General features: G+C 37.8%; 3 protein-coding genes across 3 annotated transcripts; 1 reads left to right on the forward strand and 2 right to left on the reverse strand.

The window, feature by feature from the left end:
- Positions 1-5,112: 5,112 nt before the first annotated feature.
- On the forward strand, positions 5,113-6,040 carry LOC137749018 (ethylene-responsive transcription factor ERF011). Its single transcript, XM_088685236.1, has one exon. The coding sequence runs from the start codon at positions 5,156-5,158 to the stop codon at positions 5,777-5,779; it is 624 nt and encodes a 207-aa protein (XP_088541362.1). The 5' UTR covers positions 5,113-5,155; the 3' UTR covers positions 5,780-6,040.
- A 4,919-nt stretch (positions 6,041-10,959) lies between these two features.
- Positions 10,960-11,609, reverse strand: LOC137747850 (uncharacterized). The gene is made up of 2 exons (XM_088678674.1): positions 11,427-11,609; positions 10,960-11,292 (listed from the first exon to the last, which is right to left on the reverse strand). Exons 1-2 carry the CDS (start codon positions 11,607-11,609, stop codon positions 10,960-10,962), a joined length of 516 nt encoding a protein of 171 aa, XP_088534800.1.
- Positions 11,610-13,909: 2,300 nt separating this feature from the next.
- Positions 13,910-18,724, reverse strand: LOC137748599 (CBS domain-containing protein CBSX1, chloroplastic). The gene is made up of 9 exons (XM_068488768.2): positions 18,162-18,724; positions 17,349-17,695; positions 17,002-17,089; positions 16,844-16,908; positions 16,539-16,587; positions 14,928-14,980; positions 14,506-14,621; positions 14,371-14,428; positions 13,910-14,289 (listed from the first exon to the last, which is right to left on the reverse strand). Exons 2-9 carry the CDS (start codon positions 17,547-17,549, stop codon positions 14,215-14,217), a joined length of 705 nt encoding a protein of 234 aa, XP_068344869.2. The 5' UTR covers positions 17,550-17,695; positions 18,162-18,724; the 3' UTR covers positions 13,910-14,214.
- Between the last annotated feature and the right edge of the window lie 6,429 nt (positions 18,725-25,153).

The raw sequence follows: 25,153 nt of genomic DNA on the forward strand, positions 1-25,153 counted from the left end.
AGAGCAAAAGCTAACGCTAAATGATGACATTTTTATTTAATTTTTATGTTAAATGGAGAAAGACTATGCCAAGTTAACTCTTCGACAATGATCGCCCATTACACTCAAAAATTCTCCACCGATCCCTCCTCCACCAATTTTACTAATAATATAAAAAAGTAAATGAAAAAGATACAAACGTGGGGTGGGAGGAGAACTAGGTCAAGACCCAAAAAGACAAAATGATCAACAAAATGGTAATAAAGACAAAACATAATGTTAAGACCATGAACAGAGGCTGCAAAGTCCGGAACCGTAGACCACCAATACTAAGCATAACTATCTACTCCAAATGAAGCTAAATCATCTGCAACTTGATTTCATTCTCAATAAACACGTGTACAAATAAATCGTATTCGACGAAGTTGTTATAGACAAGTCTTCCAATTTACCATAAGAAATCAAAAGATCGCATTTGGAGCCTCGAAAAGATACATGGAATCTATTTCAATCCATAAATGCTTCCTATCTCTTACCCAAGTTATACGCACAACCTCAATGAAAGTAAGATTATGTAGCAACTGGAATTGCAAATTCTGTGTTTGATGCACAAGCTAGCACCCCCACCCTCCAATGAGCGAAGACCTTACCAAATCCAGCTCGTCCATCGGCATAAGACACATCAATATTGAGCCTGAGCCACCCAGCCATCGACGACTTCCAAATTACTGAAATGAAGGATGGAGCCGTAATATAAAGCGGCAAGATACACAATAATGAGAAAATAGGCAATGCAGAAGAGAATGAGCTACATCTTGAGAAACACACTAGAGCAAGTCACGAAACCGAGCCACTAGCCATAACTTGGCATAATCCAGGAAAGCAGACTTGCCCTTAAACCGAATTTGATTCTAAAGGAATCAAATGTTCCATATAATGTACAAGCCGCTATAATCGAAAGTTTTCAAGTAGAATCAGAAAAAGTTATAAGAAAGGTTTCCGAAAAAACTTGTCACACTGATTCTACTATTAGAGAGGAACAACGAAAAAGCTCCAACAACTAAGACCAAAGATCCATGGTTCAAGGACAATCCAAAAACGTGTAAGAGAGAGACACAACAGCTGAATTACAAAAGGATCAACGAGAAATCAAAATTCCCGTTTGCTGAAGTACTACATCAGTAAGGAGACCCTTGTAAGATTTTTCAAACAATTTTGCCTTGATTGAATCCGGTGGGACCAAATAATTTTCCTCCAAAACACCTAAATCATAGTTAAACAAGTGAGAATAAGCCTCTTGTAACAGTTAGGTGCCTTGGTAGTAATGAAATCCACCATTTGTTTCAAATATGAAGTTTTCGTTCTTGATAATCGATGTTTGTGTTTTGTAATTTTTTTTTTTTTTTTTTTTGGCGTTTGAAAAAAACTTATATCCAAAAAGAAAAAAACGATATTTTTTATTTTTCTACTTTTCTATGTACAGCAGAAAAGACATGATCCTTCAACTTTTGAGTGGTCTAATCTTCCAAATTCATGTGTGGTCCTACTAGTCATGGTATGACTTCTTATAAATACAAGCAAATGTGATTTTATTCCACCGACAAAAGGTCGCTCTCAATCAACTTTGTGGCGGTAAATTCAGGGAATCAAACCCAACTATAGAAAAATGGAAGTAAAAAAACAAAAGATAATAACCATTTTTGTGGATAAAATAATAAGGCCGGCCCAATAATATGATCAGCAGGTATTTTCAACCTTACTTATGGGGCCACTGGGATTGCATAATGTCAATATTATCCCTTTCCAAAGGAGAGATTTTTTTAATGCGCTGAAAACGTAGTCCAGATTAAGTAATTAGTTGGATGATATTTTTTTTAAAGTTTTTAATCAATTGTATTACTTGCCTCTCACCTTTCGGTTCATTGCAAGCTTGCCTAAGGTGGGGGAGGATGGCTCGTTTTCTCCACTTGCCTCTTGTTCATATCTCTCATCAAAATGTGCTATTCGATAATGTCTATCTAGCAGACCCCCCGCTAACCCAAGCGAGCATTCAAATATTTGTCCTACATTCATTTGTGAACCAAACGATTATATAGCCAAAGGGAATACGCCGCGCCTAAAATCATCCCAAGCGCTCGAAAAACACGCTCTACGGCCAAGGGCACTATAAATGCTCTTTGTCGTCTTTCATAGCAAATGACATACCTGAAATGGAAAAAAAAAAGAAGAAAGAATGATTTTGACCCACGGTTGATCTGTGATTATCTCGTGGGGAACCAAGATTCTGATAGTTTAGACCAATGGTATCGCCTAAAATAGGTAAGGTGTTGAGCATACGACGATGTCGTCTGTTTTCATTTCGTGGAAGCCCCCGACAGAGAAAAGGGCTGTAGGTGATGGCGCGGGCGCCTTTCGAACTGTATAAGTTACGACTTCGCTTCCGAAAAGATAGATTTTACTGTGATTTACCCGCATCCACTATCGGAAGCTGATCACCTTAACCAGTCATACCCATTTATGGAGATTCAGGATCTGAAGAGCTCAAATTAAAGCCATGAAACAAGTAGCTACTCCTATTGCAATTGGGAGCTTCTTTTAAGCCATCAGGTCACCAACTTCCTTGACCTTCCGGCACTGGGCAGGCGTCAACCCCCATACATGGTCTTACGACTTTGCCATCATTGTATGGCCAATAGTAGTACATGGCTTGACTTGGCATCTTTCCTATCTTTCTCTTTCCCCATAATCAAAAGGTACAACGGCCCGAGCAACCAGACTTAACATAAATGATCCCTGCATTTCCGTATTGGTAAACCATCCCCATTAGTGCTTATCCCTTACTGTCACAAGGGAGCCATTCTTCCACATTCTCGGTGACAAGAGCATAACGCCTATGGTCCCTTTTTTTTTTTTTAGCAATTTCACTATCAGAGGACTAAAGGACAAAGCCCGCCCTGTCAAATAGAGATTTTTTCTTTCGACCATCTTTCGATTGTTAATACGATATATAAGGACCGTTACTACAAATAGTACTACACCCTTGATCGTGAAATATCGATTGCTTGTTGTAAAAACCGTGGAGAATGAAAAGAAGAAGTCTACATGAGGCAGCCTCAGGTTTTTGAGGATAGTGAACATCCTAATTGGTCATGATCAAATTCAATGTGTGGCTGCTCTGGGTTCGGTTGTTTCTAAGGTTGCGGAAGAGGGCAATGGTAACGTGAGAGTTATGTCGATTGTGTTTCAGGTACATTGAAAAAATTCTTCAAACAAAGATAAGGGAAGGTATGCCGTTTGCTTGGAGCGAAAAGTCAATCCCTAACGGTATAGAAAATTAAATAAGAAGCAACGAAATAATAAAACCCACAGAAGCAACAACTGAATTAGGTTGGGTTTGGAGTGCTTTTTACATTTGCCAAAACACTCTTCCAAAACAAAAATATTTGATTTTTGTAGTGTTTGGTTGGATATATTTTTGGGTCGGAGCTCTCATGTCACTTCACCCAACCCCAATAAAATAAAAAAAGAGTACCTCATGCATTATTGCATTTTGATGTAGAAGTTCTTCTTGTGTTATCTTGGTTGAGTTAAATGAAGATGTATTTTTTAATTGATTCGCTTAGTAAAAAAGATGTATCTTCGATCACAAAAATTATTTCACCTTTTTAAATTAGTTAATTTCACATTTAGTTCAACGTGTTTTCAAGCAAAAAGCACTGATTTTCTTTAATGAAATGGTAACAAATGTTTACAACACACAACTTAATCAGAGTGATTCATCTTAAAATCAACATTACCAAAATCATCGTTTACAAACTTCTAATGTCAAATAGAGTTGTAGGCTTAATAGTGGCAATGATCCCTGAACTTTACTCATAGTTTAATTTTAGTCCATGAATTCTCATATTAGTTTCTTTAGTCTTCAAATACAAAAATGTGTTGTACCATTGATTATTTTCACTAACTCCGTCTGTTTTTTCATTAAATTTAGGGGTATATTAAGAACTTCATTTCACATCACTGAAAATAAATTGAAAAATGAGAAAGACAAAAACCTAAAAAAAGATCTTTTTTGTCTAAGAAAATTGAATACATAGGAACCTTTTTTTTTCACAATTTAATATGTGATGTGTTAGTTGTTTAAGGGCTAGTTTGGGGTTGTTGTGCTGTGGAAAAAAAAAAAAAAAAAAAAAAAAAGAAGAAGAAGTAGTGTTGCTTTCAAAAGCAACGGTAGAATTACTGCTGCTTTCTGTTGTTCCTATGATTTTGACAAAAATCACTTTTTTTTTCTTCATATACCAAACAAAATTTTACCCCCAACTTTTTAAAAAAGCTACTTTTAAAATAATTTCAGCAATGTCAAACTAGCCTTAAGTCCAGCCACATTTCGATTTCCTATCAACTTTGAAATCGCATTGCCTAATATTTACAAGTTGCCAAGCCCAACTATTTTCATTCTGTATTTATAGTTTAAAATTTCATGTTGTTTTAAATTGAAGTTTCTAATATATCCCTAGTTTTAATTAAAAAAAAAAAGAGGTTAGAGAAAATAACCGGTGATGTAACACGTTGTTAAGTTGAAAGATTAATGATGCAATATATTTTTAAGTTCGTGAACTAATTAAAGTATAATTTTCAACATTGGCACATAATAAATTATAGTCTAATCATAACAAAAGAATAAACCACTCTTTCCTCACTATTTTAAACAAGAAAATAGAATTATTATTATTTTCTTCACAACCTTTGAATTCCACTTGAATTTTCCACACAAACAGACACCTCCCATCACTTCACTACCTCCTCTACCTCCTCTACCTCCACCACCCACTACATATTTTTATTTATTTATTTATACTTCTAAATTGTATAAAACCCAACCAATTTTTTGAAAAATATGCAAAGATGAAAAATAAATAAAGCATCTCTCCACTACAAAAAAAGTGCCCTGTATTTTAGGACAGGGTCCTCTGGGTCTGACTGACCCCATTTCTTAATTAGGCAAGACCTCCCCAAAAAATAAAAAAACCCAAAAAAAAGAGAAAAAGAAAAAGAAAATCGGTGGGATTTGTTGTGTCGGTGAATTTGGATTTATTTCGGGGAATAAAATGTTTTAGTTTGTTGGGTTTCAGAGACGTGGAAGCCTACCCAGATACAACCTTAGTGGCCAAGGAGCATGCAAAAAACCCCCTCCCACCTTTCTCTCTCTCTCTCTCTCTCTCTCTCTCTCTCTCTTTCTCTTTCTCTCCCTCTCTTCCAAAAAGCAGAGCACCCCTTTCGCACTCTCAGACCGACATCAACAATTGAAGGAGAACAATTGAAGATGGAGGGCGGCGGTGGAGAGGCGGCGAATAGGAAGAGAGCTGGGGTGGACAACGACAAGCCATACAAGGGGATACGGATGAGAAAGTGGGGCAAGTGGGTGGCCGAGATTCGAGAACCCAACAAGCGCTCTAGAATCTGGCTTGGTTCCTACTCCACTCCCGTCGCCGCCGCTCGGGCGTACGACACGGCAGTTTTTTACTTGCGGGGCCCCTCCGCGCGGCTCAATTTTCCAGAGGCTTTGCCGGTCGAAGGTGGCTGCGGGTGCGGTGACATGTCGGCAGCTTTGATACGCAAGCGGGCCACCGAGGTCGGAGCCCGGGTAGACGCGGTCGAGACGGCTCTGCGACACCACCGCGGTTCGGCGGCAGGGAACGGAGACGGCGATGAGATTAAGCCCTGCTTCGCCGGATGCGTGGATCGGGTCGACCTGAACAAGATGCCCGACCCGGAGAATTCGGAAGGTGAGTGGAATTAGAGAGGTTGTCTTAATCTCTTTCGGTTTTAAAAATTGAGGGGTGGCCTTTGCTAACGTGCGCAGGGTAGGTATGTGACTGCTGAAGCAATGATGAAGCTTTCGTCCTGGTCCTGGAAATTAGAATTTCGCCTACTGTATCTCTTTTTTTTTTTTCAGAAAATTTTTGCTTTGGATGGAGAAATTTTGGCCCTTTATAAAAACGTGATGTAAGATGTAAATTACGCTACTAATTAGCTTAATTTCCCCCTTTTTCTGTATTTATTCCTTTTAATTTTGGGTATTTAACATTTCGTCGTACAAGGAAATGTTCGGTCTTGTAGTTCAGCTGGTTAAGAGCAGCACCGAGGTTTCGTGTTCGATTCCCTCCCTTTATATTGCTTTGTATTAAAACTTTGCTCTTCCATAAGTAGTAGTTTGGTGGTGAGGTAGGAGATGGGGGAATTGAAGGAATAGAGCAAAAATGTAAAAGAAAGGGTGGATTTAAGTGGAAAAAATGAAAAAGAAAGAGGAGGGAATGTTTTTACTTGTTAGCTGTGAAGGAGGAAGCAAAAACTAGAAAGGGTCCTACAGTTGGGGGACACAACAGGGACCAGGCTAACCACTGAAGTTATAACTACTAGTTGTACTAGTACAAGAAAGCAATTGGGATTTGGAAGAGTTAGGTATATCCGGTTCTCTGCACTGTTGCTGGTTAAGTGTGGTTATGGGGATTATATATGGTTGTGATGGTGCTGGTGCGGTTTTGGATGACGGAGGAGCAAGAGGGCAAATGGGATGCACTGTGCCCCTTATCGGTTTTGTCCCCCCTCTAGGCCGTTCACTCTCGGTCTTAGATTCTATTTGTGGTCAAATGGCACTGTTGCAATGGCTACATGATCCCTCTCCGACAAGGACAAGAGAGTGTTAAGATGGCGTGAGCGTGCTAGAAAGAAGAGTGTCACGACTAATTGCATACACGCACGTGTGCGTACAATAATGATGCAAGTGCGTAAGTTGAAGAGGACCATAGACCATGGATATGATCGTGTACACGTGTTGATGATGGACGTCCCTGCTTTGTTGGTTCCAATTTTGATTAGCAATAGCTGATTGCATAGTAATTTTGCATAGAGATTAGAGAATGGCTACAAACACTGTTTTATAGGCGGATGAACTTTGAACAATGCATGAGCTGTGATCCAATCCATGTTCTGGTTAAACAATTTTTACCCACTTTTGAGTAAAGACAATGATTAATCCACGATTAACGGAGAAATCGGTGTTTACTATTTGCTAATTTGAGTAATTAATTATTATAAACTTTCTCAAATCTCAATGATTTAGATGTCTATAGGAGTCCTATTTACCTCTTTCCCCTCAAAGATTTGATTGACTGCAGTTCCACATGCTTATTTCCATCTTGTGATCAAAGGAAAATAAAATCTTTAATTTCAGTGTGACAATCAGTTTGACTCCGATACATTTCCTATTTTCAAAGGCATAAATTTAAATTGCACAATAATTGAAGCCGAATAAAGTCAACAACCCACATTTCAAATATATTGTTCAACAACCGGTACATCATGAATCAATCCGATGGCCGATTCAGCTCAACAAACACCGGTTATGGATGAGATGGCAAACCACACTCGCACGGACGAGGCAAATCCGCAAGGAGACGCGATAGCCACTGCACTAAGTTTTCGCCAACGTCAGTTGCACTCACGTGCGTGAAGTGTATTACTAGCTGGTATACATGTGGACTATGGGGCCACATGCATCTACATTGAAAATTACAAACACCGGTTATGGATGAGATGGCAAACCACACTCGCACGGACGAGGCAAATCCGCAAGGAGACGCGATAGCCACTGCACTAAGTTTTCGCCAACGTCAGTTGCACTCACGTGCGTGAAGTGTATTACTAGCTGGTATACATGTGGACTATGGGGCCACATGCATCTACATTGAAAATTACCCACTTGCATGTGGGTGAAATGACGTAGGCATTCTATTGGAACCTAAAACTTGTAAATAAATGTTTGTCTGTGCACTCAATAGCTGGGAGAATATATGTTATTCTATTGAAAGAGCAACAATGGCGTTAAATAACCTTGCAAGAAAACTAAAAGCTAGAAATAAGCAACCCACATTTTAACAAACCTAATAACATGGTACACGACTAAAATAAGAAGCAAACTAAACAACTTCTTCCTAAAGAATAGGGATTATTAACAACTACTAAAAACAATCCTACAAACTAGGAAACCTAACCCTACTAGCTAGGAAATCTTAACAACTTCAACATCCTCCCTTAAACTGAACGTTATCAGCAATCAGTTTACATCCATGAGTAAGCAAACACACATTAACTCCCGCAGTTTCAGAAACACATCCAGCTTCAATGGTTTGGTCATGATATCCGCTACATGCTCCTGCATAGAACATTTAACCAATTCCACAACATCATTCTTGGTTAGCTCTCGAAGAAAATGGAAACGAACATCTGTGTGTTTGCTGCGACCATGCATCACTGGATTCTTTGAAAGCTTAATAGTAGAACTATTATCGCAATAAAACCCTTGTGGATTTGCACTGTTCATGACTGAGCTGCTGTAAAATCCTTCTTAACCAAACTGCTTGACACGCACTCGATGCTGCAGCTATAAACGATGCTTCAACGGTAGATAAAGTAATCATAGGTTGTTTCTTCGAAGACCATGAGATTGGCCCTGAACTCAACATAAAAACATACCTTGAAGTACTCTTCCTATCATCCTGATTTCGAGCATAATCACTGTCTGTGTACCCAATGAGTTCTTCATTTTCTCTCTTCTTATAGAACAGCCCAAAACTCACTGTGCCCTTCAAGTACCTCAACACTCTCTTCGCTGCTTTAAGATATAGCTCAGTAGGTCGTTCCATAAACCTGCTAATTAAACTGATAACATACATCATATCAGGTTGTGTGGCAGTCAAGTACATGAGACTTCCCACAATTTGTTTGTACAGAGTGCTATCAACGTTTATGCCTCCTTCATTTTTCATCATTTTGAAGCCAGGAACAATAGGATTATGAATTGCATTACACTGGTCCATGTTAAACCTCTCCAACACTTCTTGAGCATATTTGTTTTGGCTAACATAGATACCTTCTGGCCTTTGCAACACTTCTAAGCCAAGAAAATAGCTCATTCTTCAAAGATCAGTCATATCAAACTCAATCATCATAGAATGCTTGAACTCTTTAAACATAGACTCTTCATTCCCAGTAAATATGAGATCATTAACATAAAGGCAAACAACTAACATTTTACCTCCATTCATTCTTTTGACAAACAAGGTGTGTTTATGTGGGCACTTCTGGAAACCTTCCTTCATGAAATAAGTCTTAATGCAGTTGTACCAAGCCTGAGAAGCTTGTTTAAGACCATATAAAGCCTTTTTAAGCTTATATACCTTGTGCTTCTACCCTTTTTGTTCATAGCCAGGAGGTTGTGCAACAAACACTTCTTCATCCAAATCTTCATGGAGGAATGCCAACTTAACTTCCAATTGGTAAACTGTCCAATTATTCTAAGCTGCAAGTGATAATATGACACGAACTATATCCAAACGAGCTACAGGTACAAACACTTCGGCATAATACACTCCATATTGTTGATTATACCCTTTTGCAACAAGCAAGCCTTGTATTTGTCCACTTCACCTTTCTCGTTAAGCTTTGTTTTGTAGATCCATTTTACCCCAATCACTTTTCCTCCTGATGGCATCTCTATCAACTCCCACGTATTATTTCTTTCCCTGGCCTCAATTTTTGAATCCATAGCCTTCTTCCAATTGTCACTTTTCACAACTTCCTCATAAGATATGAGACCAATATCAGCAAACAAAGCTAAGTGAGCCATGTCTTCTTCCTTGGAGAAACCTTCTCCGCTTACATAGTTTCTCATCCAAGTTGGTCATCTTCTGACTCGTCCTTCAATGGTAGTGTTTTCTGGCTAGTCATCTTGATCAGATTCCCCACTTTCTAGTACTGCTTCATCAGTCTTGGATTCATTTACATTGTTATCATCTCCTGGACCTTCTTCTTCATCCTTTTCCCATTCAAGATCAGCCATGATTGCTTCTCTATGATTGTCGCTCCAATCCCAAGCTTTATCTTCTTCAAAAATCACATCTCAATTTATCACTATTTTCTTAGAAACTGGATCAAATAGTCGATAAGCCTTGGATTCTTCATTGACTCCAAGTAAAATGCATTTCATACTCTTGTCATCAAGTCTAATCCTCTTATTGTCAGGAACATGTACATGTGATAGACACCCAAAAACCCTGAAGTGTTTTACTAATGGTTTGGAATCACTCCAAGCTTCTTCTAGCGTCATGTTTCTCACTACTAGTGTTGGACTTCTGTTGAGTACATGGATGGTCCAATTGACTGCTTCTGGCCATAAAGCTCTTGAATTTTTTTTTTCTTTGAAAGCATGCTTTGAACCATATTCATAATGGTCTGATTTTTTCTCTCCTTGACACCATTCTATTGGGAAGTATAGGTAGCAATCAACTACCTTTGAATTCCATGCATGTTGCAAAAATTTGTGAACTCGAGTAATGTGAATTCACCCCCACGATCTGTACGTAGACTCCTTATGCTTGAACCTGTTTCTTTTTCAACCTTAACCTTGAAGCTTTTGAAAGTACTAAAAGCTTCTAGTTTGTCAACCAAGAAATATACCCACGTCTTTCTAGTGTAATCATCAATAAAGGTAATGAGATACATTTTCTTACTGTTGAAGATCAGATTAATGGGCCCACATATGTTAGCATGCACAAGTTGAAGAGTCTGAGATGCCCTCTATGTACTCTTCTTTGAGAATGGATCTCTTTGCTGCTTCCCTACCAAACACTTTTCACAAACCTTCGCGTGAGCCTTAAACTTTGGTAAGCCCTTCACCATATTCTTTTGTTGAAGAATTTTTAGGCCGCTCCAACTCAGATGTCCATATCTACAATGCCACAATTAGGGTTGATCTTCTGCAACAGTGTTGAAACACTTTTGTTCTTGTGGTTGTGTGCGAGCAAGCAAGATGAACATTCTATTCATTGCCATTAATGTTTCCCAGATCAGTCATCTCTCAGGCTGATAAATCTTGCACTTGCCACTTTTTATAAAAATGGCAAGACCCTTCTCTTGTAGCTACCTAATGCTAAGTAAGTTGTTCTTTAAATCCGGCAAATAAAATACCCCAGTGATGACCTGCATGATCCCATTGACTTCTATACGAACATTTCCCTTCCCTAACACAGCCAAGCTTGAATTGTTCCCTAACTTCACAGATTTCCTAAAGGTTTCATCAAGGTATGTGAATATCACCTTCTTGCCACACATATGGTTGCTGCATCCCGAATTCATGAACCATAATTCCTCTCTGTCAGCTTCCTCGATATCCATATAAGCCATCAACAACATTTCTTCACTTGTCTCTATGTAGAAACCTTTTGAATCATTCCCTTTCTTAGGGCATTCCCACTGGAAATTCCCAAGTTCATGACAATTGTAACATTCAAGGGTAGACTTGTCAGGTCTATTCCTACCCATCTCTCGTCCTCTTCTTTGAAACCGTTGCGTCCACCTCTCCCACCTAGCTGGATTTCATGAGTCACCTTCAGAACTTGTTCATCCACCATGTGCCTGCTTATTCTCTGCTCGTGCATTAACAAGCTACTTTGGAGTTCATCGATGGACAAGATGTCGAGATCATTAAACTTTTCAATAGAGCACACCACATAGTCATATTTAGGAGTCATTGATCTCATAATATTTTCGATGACCACCACATATCCCATCTTTTCCCCATGAATCCTCATCTTGTTAGCTATGGTGAGAGTCCGTGCGAAGTACTCATTCACTGATTCTCTTTCCTTCACGTGCAGAACTTCAAACTCTTTCGAAGAGCTTGTAGTTGTGCATGCTTGACTCGTGTTGTACCTTGGTACTTCTACCTTAAGGGGGCGTTTGTTTGCCCTCACTAAACTTCCTTCAATTGGACTAGCTTAACTGGGATTGCTAGTCGGTGTTTGATGCGAACAAGGATTAACATTAATGAGACCAGGGTCGGACTCGCATCGACTAAGTCCTTCACTAGGTAGTCTTAGTGAGGACCCCCAATATGTATGGGATTGCTAATCCCATCCTCAAACATGCTCTGTTTGCCAGTTGCATCGTCTGCAAGCGTACCTCTGCAAAACCCTTTAATCACCTCTCAAATTTGAAACAAAGTTCCACCTACTGCCCAAACCTCAAAATCCAACCACAAAAAAAAAAAAAAAAAAAAAAAAAAAAAAAAAAAAAAAAAACAAAAAAAAAAATCCAATCCGAAATTCAAAATCCACCCATTGCCAGAAATTTATAATATGACTTTGTAGGTGGAGAAGCCAACGCATGTATCAGAGGAAGGAGAGAGATCTGAAAAATTTTTGGGAAAAAAAGGATGAGGAAGGTGGAAATGCTTAATAGCGGCAAGAGAGTGAAGAGGATGAGCTTGTTTTGAAGGATTTGCAATGAACTTTACACCTGCGTTTTGCAGGAAAAATATGGAGGAAAGAAGAAATGGGGCGAAGCCAGAGGGAGAAGAAAAGAAAAGATAGTTCTGGAGGGTAGTCTCTTTGAAGTAAAGTAAAAGGGGAATAAATATGCATGAAAAACATTAAATATTATTAAATAAACATTAAATAATATAAAATATTACTATATATGCATTAATTTAATAAAATATTATAGTTTATTAATTATCCTGTTTTTTAGTCCGATACTGCACCAAATGCTTCACTAAGTTAGTCCAGCTTAGTCTATTCTAAGTCAATCCAGCTTAGTCCCTGAAGCTAATACAGTCCAAGATAGTCTGGTGCAACAAACACACCCTAAGGAGTCCCAAATGTCCTTCATAGTATCTTTCTTTAGTATCGTCTCCAGAATTGATGGATCAATAGCCTGGAACAAATAGTTATTAGCCTTCAAATCTTTCAGCCCATGATCATCAATGGTCTTCTTCTGTGCATCACCGAGATCCTCCTCGTCTGCTACTGCAGGAATCCCAGTCTCCACCAAGCTCCAATATTCTTTGAAGCGCAAGAAATCTCCATGAGCATACTCCAGTGGTCATAGTGTCCATCAAACCTCAGAATTGTAGGTTGCACAAAGCTACTTTCAACCGTGGTGTTGTTGTTGAACGATGAAACTAGCTTCGATCAGGCCCCGTTATTGGGCTCTGATACCAGATGTTAGAACATGAGAATGAACACTTAAGAAAACTTGTAAATAAATGTTTGTTTGTGCACTCAATACCTAGGAGAATATCTATTATTCAATTGAAAGAGCAACAATGGCGTTAAATAGCCTTACAAGAAAACTGAAAGCAAGAAATAAGCAGCCCACGTTTTAACAAACCTAATGTCACATCCCGACCTGGGCCCCCACCATATCCCGGGCTCAACTCCACCGTAGCACGATATTATCCGCTTTGGGCCCCGACCACACCCTCATAGTTTTGTTTATGAGAACTCACACGAGAACTTCCCAATAGGTCACCCATCATAGGATTACTCTCGCGCGAACTCGCTTAACTTCGGAGTTCCGATGGAACCCGAAGCCAGTGAGCTCCCAAAAAACCTTGTGCTAGGTAGAAATGAGAATATACATATAAGGCTTACATGATCCACTCATTTGGGCGATGTAGGATGTTACAATCCACCCCCTTTAGGGACCCGATGTCCTCGTCGACACACCACCGACCAGGGATTGGCTCTGATACCATATTGTCACATCCTAACCCGAGCCCCACCACATCCCAAGCTTGACTCCACCGTAGCACAATATTGTTCGCTTTAGGCCTCGACCATGCCCTCACGATTTTGTTTCTGGGAATTCAGACGAAAACTTCCCAGTGGATCATCCATCATGGAATTACTCTTGTGCGAACTCACTTAACTTCGAAGTTCCAATGGAACCCGAAGCTAGTGAGCTCTCTAAAGGTCTCATGCTAGGTAGAGATGGAAATATACATATAAGGCTTACATGATCCACTCCCCTGGATGATGTGGGATGTTACACCTAATAACGTGGAACACGACTAAAATACGAAGCAAACTAAACAACTTGTCCCTAAAGAATAGGGATTATTAACAACTACTGAAAACAATCATACAAACTAGGAAACCTAATCCTAACGGCTAGGAAATCTTAACAACTTCAACACATTCCTCCTATACTAAAACGTACGCATCGTTATTTTCTTTCTGATTCCGTGTTATTTATTATTATTACAATTTCATTGCTGATTTATACAAATCCTTTGTCGAAATTGAACCTAAAAAGCAGACCAATTCCTCCGACGTCTTCTGTGATTCCACCATAAACATCTGGAAATGATATTGATACGAATGTGTCTGCGTGTTATGTTTTCGATTCACTAGCATGTTTCATTTGAAGGGCGGCTCTTATGATGTTTCCTCTTGTAATAATTCCAATCTTCAGATAACAAACAATGGCATATCAGAGATACTGTTGAAAGATCATTACGAAGACGGAGAAAAAGAATGCATCTCTTACCAGCTTGCCGCTTTCATTTACAACTGGAAGTCTGCGATATTTTGTCTCGAGCAACATTCTGCCATCATATAACAGAAGTTAATTGTTTCCGGGTAGAGGCCGATAATGGGAAAAAGTAGAGCAGGAAAAGCATACCTAGCAACACCCTCAAGATTAGTGGTTTCACTAACGACAACTGGGGCTGGTGTCATCACATCACCCACCACCTGACCATTGGTTTTACTGAGCAATTTCTGTACCTCGTTAAAAGTCTGCAACCACAACGCAGTTATATAAGCATTTTTGTAAGACAAATTATTGTTGCAGAAAAAGGAAAACTACTGGTTAGACTTCAAAGATGCTTCGCAATGCGCCAATTTGAAATTCTAGAGCAAAAAGCACCATGCCTTTTGATATATCAATTGCCACTATGGGGATATACAAGTTTGAGAAACTATTAAAACCCTCCTCTCAAATTCATTCCCATTACCGAGATCATATGTTAATTCTACTAAAATTCATATAAAATTATAAGACAAATATCGAGAAAGGTAAAAGATATATAAAATATCACATACTTTCCAAGTGCTGTCAACTTCTGGAAACATGCTGTTGTCAGTTCTTCCGCTACCTATCAGGTGAAATATTCGAATGATTTGTATTATCAACTATGTAAGAGATGACCAACCCGATCATTGGACATAGAAGAAGTTAATCCACAACCTAACACATCATTTGTGAGCAATTCTATCTAAAACTGAATTGAGGTCAATCAAATAAACTTGAGTATAATTGATTTTCACTTCATGTTATCTGTTTGAAACTAAATTGAATAATTAAGTTGATTTCACTATTGTTTAAAACAGAGGAAACAAATGAATATGGTCCCAATATTACACCTCTCGAACTACATAACAGTTGCCCACTAGAGCTGTTGTAGCACGCAACAGTATCACAGACTGGAACTTTTAATTTAAATTTCCAAACACCAACAGATATTAAGCAAAAACAAATAATTTGGTTCAATTTTTTCATCAAACAATGCCCCAACATAACTAGCCATATATTCTTACGTCTTTGACATCATGTAGACGCAATAATGCAAGCAAAATTCATTCGATTTCAATGAGAAAAATGAAAACCAATAGATTATTGAAGAACCTAGAGAGCTCTGTGGAGAATGAAGATAAAAGTGCAGAAACAAGAGGGAATGCAGGGCTACTTTTGGAATGAGAGAAAGTGTGAGAGAAAATTAAATTGAATCCTTGACAAATCAAATCTAATTTGGTTGGACTGGTATCTGTATGAACATCCAAATCTTTCCCTAACAAATAAATTGAATTCTAAGGGCAAAGGCGGTTCCAGATAGTAATGCTTAATATAGAACTCAGATGAAGCTGAACTGAAGCAGAGAATTCCTTATTCTGATGAAGTTCCAAATAGGATGTAAAAGAAATTAGACAAACCTTTGCATCTCAAGTAAATTTGATATACAAATTATACAGGTAAATTTAACATTTTGACCCTCTTCCAAGAGATTTGTACTAATACAAGATTCATGCCCAAGATTCCATTTTTTATTCATACAATATTGATTCACCCCCTTTAAAACCCCTTTTTTGTTAAAATTAATTCTTTACTTGCCAAAGCCAGTACAGCATGATTCGCATTTACATTTCTGTATATTAAACTTAACCATAATCCCAACCTTTTGAGTTTGGTTACATGGATCCTAATCGCATACTTGTTGGGACTCGTCACATGAATTTTCATTTTCTATTCTACACTCAGTATCTTTATACCACTCATCCCCCTCAACATCATCATCTCCGCCTTTGCTCCCTTTTATGGAAGAAAATCACATCATATTTTAATTAGCTTCAATGTTGAAAAACAAATAAATAACGTATACTTCAATTTCCTCAAAAAGCTAATCTATACTTACAATGCGTACCAGCCAAAACAATACTTCTCTGCTAAGCAAATAAATTTGTCAAACAAACTTAGTTCACAAAATTCAGATTACCCTTTTTCAAGGGGTAGCCTAGCACTATCAAGTACGGTAATGAATCAAATGAATGTGAAATTGAGAGAAAAGAAGGCCGTGAAATCTTTAAGAAAAAAAATGAATTATACAGCTTAATTCCATAAAGAAACAAAAATGAAGATCAACAAACATATTTAGTTACCTGAAATAGTGTCCAGTGCTAACAAGTCATAATCTGAGACAAGACCGACCTGCGTCAACAGAGTACCATTATACATCAGTTGCACAATGTAACTACACTAAGCTCACATCAGATCATTTGGGGTAACGCTTGTTTTAAGTAAGACAAGATTTGGCCACATGAATTTCAAACGTCATAAATTGGCAATCATTGGTAAGTCTGGTTCTGGAATTTAAATAAATACATGGAAACTTGAAGTTAGTTTAATTAGACAATCATTTATAAATGTGACAAAGAAGCTCAATGATATATAAGTGAGCACCTACCAGTGTCCAGTCATCGTCTATCACCGGAAAACCAGTGATTCTGTTTTCGACAAGAAGCTCTATAGCTGTAGGCACAGATCCATCAGAAGAAATGAAAAACCTATAAAAACAAGTATTACACGCGACGAAGCGTCATCTCATGCAAATACAACAAATACCTTCGTCGACAGTCGTTGTAGGCTTCACCACGTGCAAATCCTCTCTTCTCGTCATAAAATCGCCAACAGTAAGAACTCCATTTTTCTCCTGCACAACAATATCAAGCAAAAGAGCGGCAATTCGATCATAAATTATCCAGTTCTAATCAGACATACCAATGCAGTAAACAAATTCTGATCAAATTAATTAGATGAACAAGTGCGCAAGCTTGACAGCAATCACATTTCCAAAAATTTCATCCTCGTGTTCATAACTACAAAGGAATCAATCACCCTAATATATTACAAATTCTGATCAAATTAATCAGATGAAAATTCGAATTGCATAACGGGAACGAAGAAGATACCGGTACGGAATTAGGCACGAAGGTGGCGGAGGATGCGACATTGAAGGACCTCCGAACCCCCAAAGTGGCGACGGATACCAGGAAGAGCCTCTGACCGGGACGGGTTACCAGCGGCAAGCACGGCGTCCGATCGCCCGGAGCAGAAGCCGACGGCTTGGATAGATGGAGGAGCGGAGGTTGTGGAACGAAAATCGAGGCCATGGATGATGGTTTGGGGTGTATACTGATGCAGTGGACTGACTACTGGTGGTGGTGTTGGCAAATTGTTTTGGTTTTTCAGCTGCGGGCCTGCGGAGATTTATATATTTTAATTCTGCAGAGAAACCGCCCTGGTCATCCCGACCGCGCTACATGATAAATAACAGAAGATTTAAAAATTTATTGGGTAAATTACACAAAAGTACCTCAATTATAATTGAACTACAATCTCATATTTCATGTTTAAAATATGACAATGTTATACCTCAACTTATGATTTCATTACAATGTCATACCTTTGTTAATTTTTCTGTTAATTTTTCTGTTAAATACTGACGTGGCATGAGCTTGGCCCATTATTTTACTAATTAGAATAAAAAATTAATTAATTAATAATTAATTATTTGTTATTTATTTAACAATTAATATTCATTATAAACAAATAATTTTTGGACCCCCTCATCCCAATCTCTCTCCTTCAAACTCTCCCTTCTCTCCTAACGCGCCCCAAAAAAGGGGCACCAGCATTTCTGCTCCGTTCACCCTAAAATCTCTACCAAAACACATGAAATTTATCTCAAAACGAAGATCACAGATCAAAGAGTAGAAATATACCCTTTTTACACCAAGTCGTGGCCGGATAATGGCTTGAGAATGGCCTAAGGTTGTCAGCCTAAAATTGGGCTTTTGGTTTCTCGCAAAATCGAGGCAAATTCAAGTCTCCCATGCTCGAATCTGAACCTCAAGATGAAGGGGAAGTGATCTGTGGTCCAAGTCTCGTCCAATCTGACCAGGAATTGATGGATTTTCATCTGAAAACTACGAGGTAGTTTAGGGTTTAGTCCATCTATGTTGTTGTACAAAGAAGATGAGAGGTTAGAGAAACTAGGGAGTTGAGCGTTGAGGGAGAAAATAAGAGAGAGTGACACGGTTATGGTGGTGGTCTAGTGATGGCCTTTCTCTGGGACTCGGCGTCTTTGTGAACACAGAGAAGAAAAGATCGTGAGCATTGGGAGAGAAAGGGAGAGTTTGAGGGAAAATATGGCCGTTCTCTGGGTCAGTTGAAGCGGGCTAGAAAAGATCAGAAACCTGTGTTTAAAGAGGAGGATGAAGGGGACGGAGGAGGAAGAAGGGGGTGGAGGAGGATGAAGGGGAGATGAGGAGAAAGCACGGTTTCTGGGGGAAAAAAAAAAAAAAAAAAAGGTAGAGAAAGGTTTGTTTGTTTTAAATATTTTTTTAATTGTTAAATAAATAACAAATAATTTATTATTAATTAATTAATTTTTTATTCTAATTAGCAAAATAGTGGATCCCTCTCATGTCACATCAGCATTTAATAGAAAAATTAACATATAGGTATGACATTTCAACAAAATCATAAGTTGAGGTATGACATTGTCATGTTTTAAACATGAGGTATGCGATTGTAGTTCGACCTATAATTGAGGTAGTTCTGTGTAATTTACCCAAACTAATTTGACTGAGTGTGCGAGGCATTTATGATTTCATGGCGAGGCGATGGGGGAACATGATGTATTAAATAAGAGAGTAATCTACTTGAAATAAGTTATCAATATGATATTGTTATTGGATCGAAGCACCATTGTGATGATGGGCATGTTTCGTGCATGTAAGTTTTTATGAAATAGAGATTACAAGATGGTATTGTTTCAAATCAATTATGTTGCATGTAATTAAGATACTGGCGAGGTGTGATTGAGGGGCCGTTACCTTGTTGTGCTTATTTCATATAAGTCTATCTAAGAGTCAGAGAGACGGTTGAGAGTGAAATTTTTTCATTTTTTGATTGATCGATGGTGACTGGTGGGAATCAATTTTTTTTTATTTTAGTAAAGAGAGCATTTCATTACCTAGAAGAACAGTACATGAGGGGACCAAGATATAACATTACAAGTTAAGCTGTCTTCTAAAAGAGCATCAGATAAGAGAGTGATTAGGGAAAACCGGGCTAGACGATGCGCTGCTCCGTTTGCTTGGCGACGGACGCGTTGCAATAGAAGCTTCGGTGATCACAGAGTCAGCAATGCCTTGAAATCCTCCACAATGTGCCCGATAGGATAGACGTTGACAGAGGTGCCCTTTAGCGCTGCGAAGCCTGAGATGATCTGAAGTGAGTCACTCTCAACTGAACTATTTGTGAAAGTCCCTTGTCGAAGCCAGCAAAAGATCTTCTTTGAAAGCCAGAGCTTCAGCGCCTTTGCAGCAACAAACTTTCCGGTAGAATCCCGGATAATGATACCACCCCTCCAACAGCATTCTCCTTACTCCAAGCTCCGCCGATATTCATTTTGAGACGGCCTGGAGGAGGAGACTTCCATTTAAGAAGCTCCGGGGAAAGGGATTCCAAATGGTGTTGCAAGCCAAACACAGCAAGCAAAAGGGCTGTCCCTCATTTGGAGTGCAGATTCCAAGTTCGAACCACGCATCAAACGCGACAGATCGTTGGTGAGATGGCGGCTTTGCTAAGTTTTCTCTTGTAGCGAATAAGTTATCAGTTTTAGTCTTTTAGACGTTTGGTGAGAAACTAGGGATGTTAAGCTCAGCTCGGTTCATTGTGGATTGAACTCGAACTCATAAATGGTTGGTTCGAATCGGCTCTTTTTTTGAATGAGCTCGGACTTTAAGGTTTAGCTCGAGTTAATAAAAATTAAAATAATTATGCAAACATAAATCAACATAAAACCATGCCATGCATCGAGAAAAAAGTACATTTATTAAGTTTTGGAAAAAAAGAAGTCAATTTCACTATCCACCTGTTTATCCATCAATCGAAAAAAAAACCCTCAAAACTTGTACAGTTAATTGCGTCAATAGTTCTTCTAGCTACCTAAATGGACATGATCAGTCTTTCAATGTAGACTGCAACATTAATTTTGTTCAAACTTTCAGTAAACAACTGATTTCTTATTATTTGGCTCGAGGCCTTCAACCTTTTGGTCACATAAAGGTTGAGGAGGCTGGTTCTTAATTTTCTCAGCGCTTATAATCTGATTTCTCATGTGCCTTAGCCTCAGATTTAAACTAGCAAACACTTCCTCCAACTCTTTGAACCTTTTCGAACTGCAAACGATACATTCATCAAGAGAACTGAGACGACGATGCAGTTGGTCGATCACAAGAGCTAGAAATAGGGCAAACGCAATGAGAGTGGCTTCGAGGATGAAATTGTCGTCGTGCGCTTCTGGATCATTGTGTAGAAGATTGTATTGGCTAGGAACTTAACCGCAGCAGACCAAAGACTGCAGCATCGCCGTCTTCCTCAAGGGGGTCTCGAGCAAGATGGAGAGTTTGAAAACCATCTCGAAGAAAATCACCGCGAATAGTGCTAACAGAATCATGATGTTGAATGTGAGTGAGTAGCGAGTGTGTGCGGAAGTTGACAGCCTTAGAGTGTTATGTTGTCTGAATTTGCAGGATGGGGGCAGCAACGTTTTATACCATGGATATCGAGTCCTGGCATAATTAGGAGTCTGGAGTCCTATCAAAATAAGGAATTAGGGGGTTAAAAGCTTTAAGCAAACCTTTCCTCGTCACTGAAGGAATGTGTGTGTGGAAATAAACAAACCTTTTATAAGATGATTTCGATCGTTAAGATACAACTTACAATTGAAGATCATGCATTTCAAGTGGCTATAGTTTAAGGTACATTTAAAACCCTTTTTATTTTTCAGTTTTTAAATAAGACAGTTCGATTTGATAAAATGTAAAGTACAATGTAAGATTGTGTATTAGGAGGCTTTGTTCGCTTATGTTTGATCATCTTTTCAAATGGTGGTACAATTTAAAGAACATTTTTAAAAATTAAAGATTGAAAACTTAGGGACCGTTTGATAATCATTTCATTTTCAGTATTTTTTTGTTTAGTAAATATTTTCAGCTTTCGGTTTTAAAAAAAAAATGAAAACTGAAAATCAAAAAATGAAACTCAAGGTCAAATTTTAAAAATTCAAGGAATTCATTTATCTTCATGTCATGATCTTTTATATGATATAATCTTTATCATATAATATTGTGTCATCACATGCATTTAACATACATAAATAAATCTAAGATTAGCAGCGGAGAAACACTAATAATTTGGGTATATAACGTCAGTTGGGACCAATTAAATTGATCACTAAAACACAATTATATCAATCCGGCTATGTACACAACTTGAATGTGAAAACATGTACAATTAATGATGAATCTCACATCCTTGATCTGTTTACAACATCTAAATCCTAACTTAACTACACCCTTTTTGTAAGGGTCTGCTATCCACACATCCTTTTTACATTTCACACATCTTTTTAATTTTTAGTCGTTGGATCAGATGGATTGGAAAATATCAAAAGACAGAAATTAACAAAAAGTGTGTAAGAAGTAAAAAAAAGTGTTGGATAGCACACCCCCTTTTTTAAAGGTAATGCTAAGGAGACCAAATTTTTAAACCAAATTATGTAAACCAACTAATGTGGTTATTTATGATTGGATTATTATTTTAAGTATCAATTAACGTACTTATTTCCTATTGGTGACATATTATTTGGTTTGCAAATTTGGTTTAAAAATTTAGTATCCCTAGTGTTATCTATTTGTCAAGAGTCTCAACAGTCGACACCACCCACTCACACCGTTACATACTTGCACTGATAAATTCAAAATTTTAAAAGTGAGGTGTTTATAGTTCAAGGGTCTCTTCTTACCTTACTAGCATCCCTTTTCCTCCTTCATTTGAGGCCATCTTCAACCGAAGGAGGGCCAGATGGCTCTCTTTGGCCTTATAGCCCTCTAAGAAATTAATATTTTAATGAACAATGTCAGGTCATTTTTCTTACCATCTCCAACTAAGGGGCCACAAGACCATAAGCCAAACATAGTCCTGTGACAAAAAATCATTTCCAACCGAGGGGGCCAAAAGGTCATAGGGCCAAACATAATTTATTATTTTAATTGAATTAATATGGTTACTTAAATTAAACTACCTTAATAATTTTACGTTATGGATTGTCAATAATTTTATGTCCCGAAATCTCAATAATTTTACGTTAATGTTAGTTAATGTTATTTAATGTTGCTTAATATTGTTTAATGTCGTTTAATGTTACTTAATGTTATTTAATGTTGTTTAATGGATTAGGTAGTTATAGGAAAAAAAAAATTCAAATATAACGGCTAGCTGACATCAACAAGTAGCTGTTGGTTTCAAACATTTGGCGCGGCCCGGGGCTGGCTAGGTTGGGCCAGCCGATTGGCTCTTTTCTCCTTTTTTGGTAGCCAACTGATTTCTTTCAATTGTTGGTTATCTTTACTTTGTGGCTATACTCAGAAAGCATATCGAGGTTGGAAGATGAGATTGGCGAGACAATGTTCAGTGGTGGACGTGGATTTGTGCAGGCCGAGATGCACTTTTCCGATGGAGGCGATAGCAATGGATTCTTGATAATCCCTTTTTTTTTTTTTTTTTTTTCCTGTTTTTGGGCCTCAATTGTCTAGTTAGGGTCTTGCTGGTTTGTTTAGTTGGCCCCTTTTTTGCTTGTTTATGTTTTTTTGTTTCTAGGGCTTTCGTTTGTAAATCTGTTTCTTTACTAATGGTATTCCTCCTCACTTGTAAGTGAGAGGTCTTAGGTTCGCCAATGGCGAATTAGAGCCACATTATTACTAGCCTATTGTGAGGCTTAGCCCACTCCGACACTCCCCACTCCCTTAGTGTAGCTAATATTGTTTGCTAAAAAAATTGATAATAATTTCCTTGAAGAAAAAAAAAAACAATGTTGAGGTTTGTTTCATGCCACTAATAATCTGTCTTTACTTAGCTTAAAAAATTATTTTGTCACCATTAAGAATTGAACCAAAATTCTCTTACTCAATTATTATAAACTACAACTAGGACTAAAGGATTTAATTTGTTGGGAAAAATAATTACTTGTATTAGTATAGATAAAGGGTAATGTTAGGGAGATCAAATTTTTTAAACCAAATATTGTGGTTGTAGATGATTGGATTAGATGATTGGATTATTAATTAAGTATTGATTAACGTGTTTGTTTCTTATTGGTGACACATCATTTTATTTACAATTTAGTTTAAAAATTTTGGTTGCCCTAACATTATCTATAGATAAATAGTCTACACCAAGTTTATTAGTTACATCGGGCCAAACTGGGTCCAACTCTTAGGGCTGGGCCATGGACCGACCTAGCCTATTAAGGAAGGCCCAAACTATTCATTTAAAAATGGGCCAAATAAAGGATAACCCTACAATCAAGCTGTACTGCTCACACCTCAAAAAATGGGGCCAAATCCGAACCAGCCCATAAGTTCTTGGCCATTTTTAGCATAGGAGTCGATAGCATAGGCTTTAAAAAACAGTCATTTTCTTTAATAACTTGGAGTTGGACATTTTTTTTTGCACCATACGTATATGAAATGTGATAAAAACGATTCAACTGTTCTTAACGAAATAGAATTTACTACGAATTCAAGCCATATAGATGGATATACAAAACCATGAGACATAACATAATTGTTTAATTTAGATGAACCCATATAGATGGATATACAAAACCATAAGACGTAGCATACTTGTTTAATTTAGATGAACCGTGTCAACACAAACAAAACAAAGAAAGGATAAACCTCGTCAACATAACACTAGTATTTTCCGCCTAAAAATAGTTCTACATAAGTATGCAGAAATTACAAATATCGTAATTAAGAAAATTTTCGTAGGTATACATATACACGATTATTTAGAAATGCAGGTATACGTAAACTTATGTCAAGTATATGTTGTAGTTAAGGCACCTTAAATTTCATTAAAATTATTTATAGTAACCATAACTTAAATTAGTTAATTACTAAATCTTCATAGTAGTTTGGTAGCAATGACATCTCTAAATTTAACAAATATGCCTCTGCTCTCGTTGGCACTCTCTTCACCTTAAGTCTATCTTTTGTGTTTGTTTGTTTAAGTAATCCCAAAATTAGCTTTAAAATCAAGTGTAGGACCATCAATGTGATGTGGGTTCCTTGATTGATAATCCACATTTAATGAAGGCTATGTTCTAGAAGAGGAAGTGGGTACCAATTACCAAAGTTATACATATGTTCAAGCTTTTGTACAATAAGGTAATACACAATTGAGATCGGAAATTGCTATTTGGGACCTGTGGTGGGTAGTGGGTATCATCTTGTTTTGTTTTTGTTACCAAGACAAAAAAAAAAAAAAAGGGAGGGACGAAAGGAGACAACACCATGTTTGTCTACTAGTAGTCGTATTTTATTTTTATGGTGTGTATATCTAATATATTGTCACATGAACTCATTTCTACATACGTAAACCACCCAATTTTGCAAAATTAAAGTTGTGGTTATACCTTGGTAATCAAAGAAAAAGCTGTGGGATTGGTGCAAGAAAAAATATAGAAACAATTTTCCTATCCAGATCTCATTGTCTGAAGCTCAAGAATCAAGCAAGCTGGACAATTCAAATTGAATCCAATGATCTCCAATAACTCATTTTGCTAACCCGTCTCACACAAACCAAGGGCTCCGATTTCTCTTTCACACAAATCAAGGGCCCCAAATTTCTTGGTCCTTAA

Source organism: Pyrus communis, chromosome 2 (genome assembly GCF_041283825.1).
Source record: "Pyrus communis isolate YQ-2024b chromosome 2, ASM4128382v1, whole genome shotgun sequence".
NCBI classification, from domain to species: Eukaryota; Viridiplantae; Streptophyta; class Magnoliopsida; order Rosales; family Rosaceae; genus Pyrus; species Pyrus communis.

Excerpts from the sequence above, each read along its gene's own strand:
- LOC137749018 (XM_088685236.1), top strand. The coding sequence starts at position 5,156 with ATGCAAAAAACCCCCTCCCACCTTTCTCTCTCTCTCTCTCTCTCTCTC.
- LOC137747850 (XM_088678674.1), bottom strand. The coding sequence starts at position 11,609 with ATGGGATATGTGGTGGTCATCGAAAATATTATGAGATCAATGACTCCT. Across the intron at positions 11,293-11,426 it reads TGGATGAACAAGTTCTGAAG|TGGGAATGCCCTAAGAAAGG; the intron begins GTGACTCATGAA and ends GGGAATTTCCAG.
- LOC137748599 (XM_068488768.2), bottom strand. The coding sequence starts at position 17,549 with ATGGCCTCGATTTTCGTTCCACAACCTCCGCTCCTCCATCTATCCAAG. Across the intron at positions 16,588-16,843 it reads TAGACGATGACTGGACACTG|GTCGGTCTTGTCTCAGATTA; the intron begins GTAGGTGCTCAC and ends CTGTTGACGCAG. Across the intron at positions 14,981-16,538 it reads AGCACTGGACACTATTTCAG|GTAGCGGAAGAACTGACAAC; the intron begins GTAACTAAATAT and ends TTCACCTGATAG.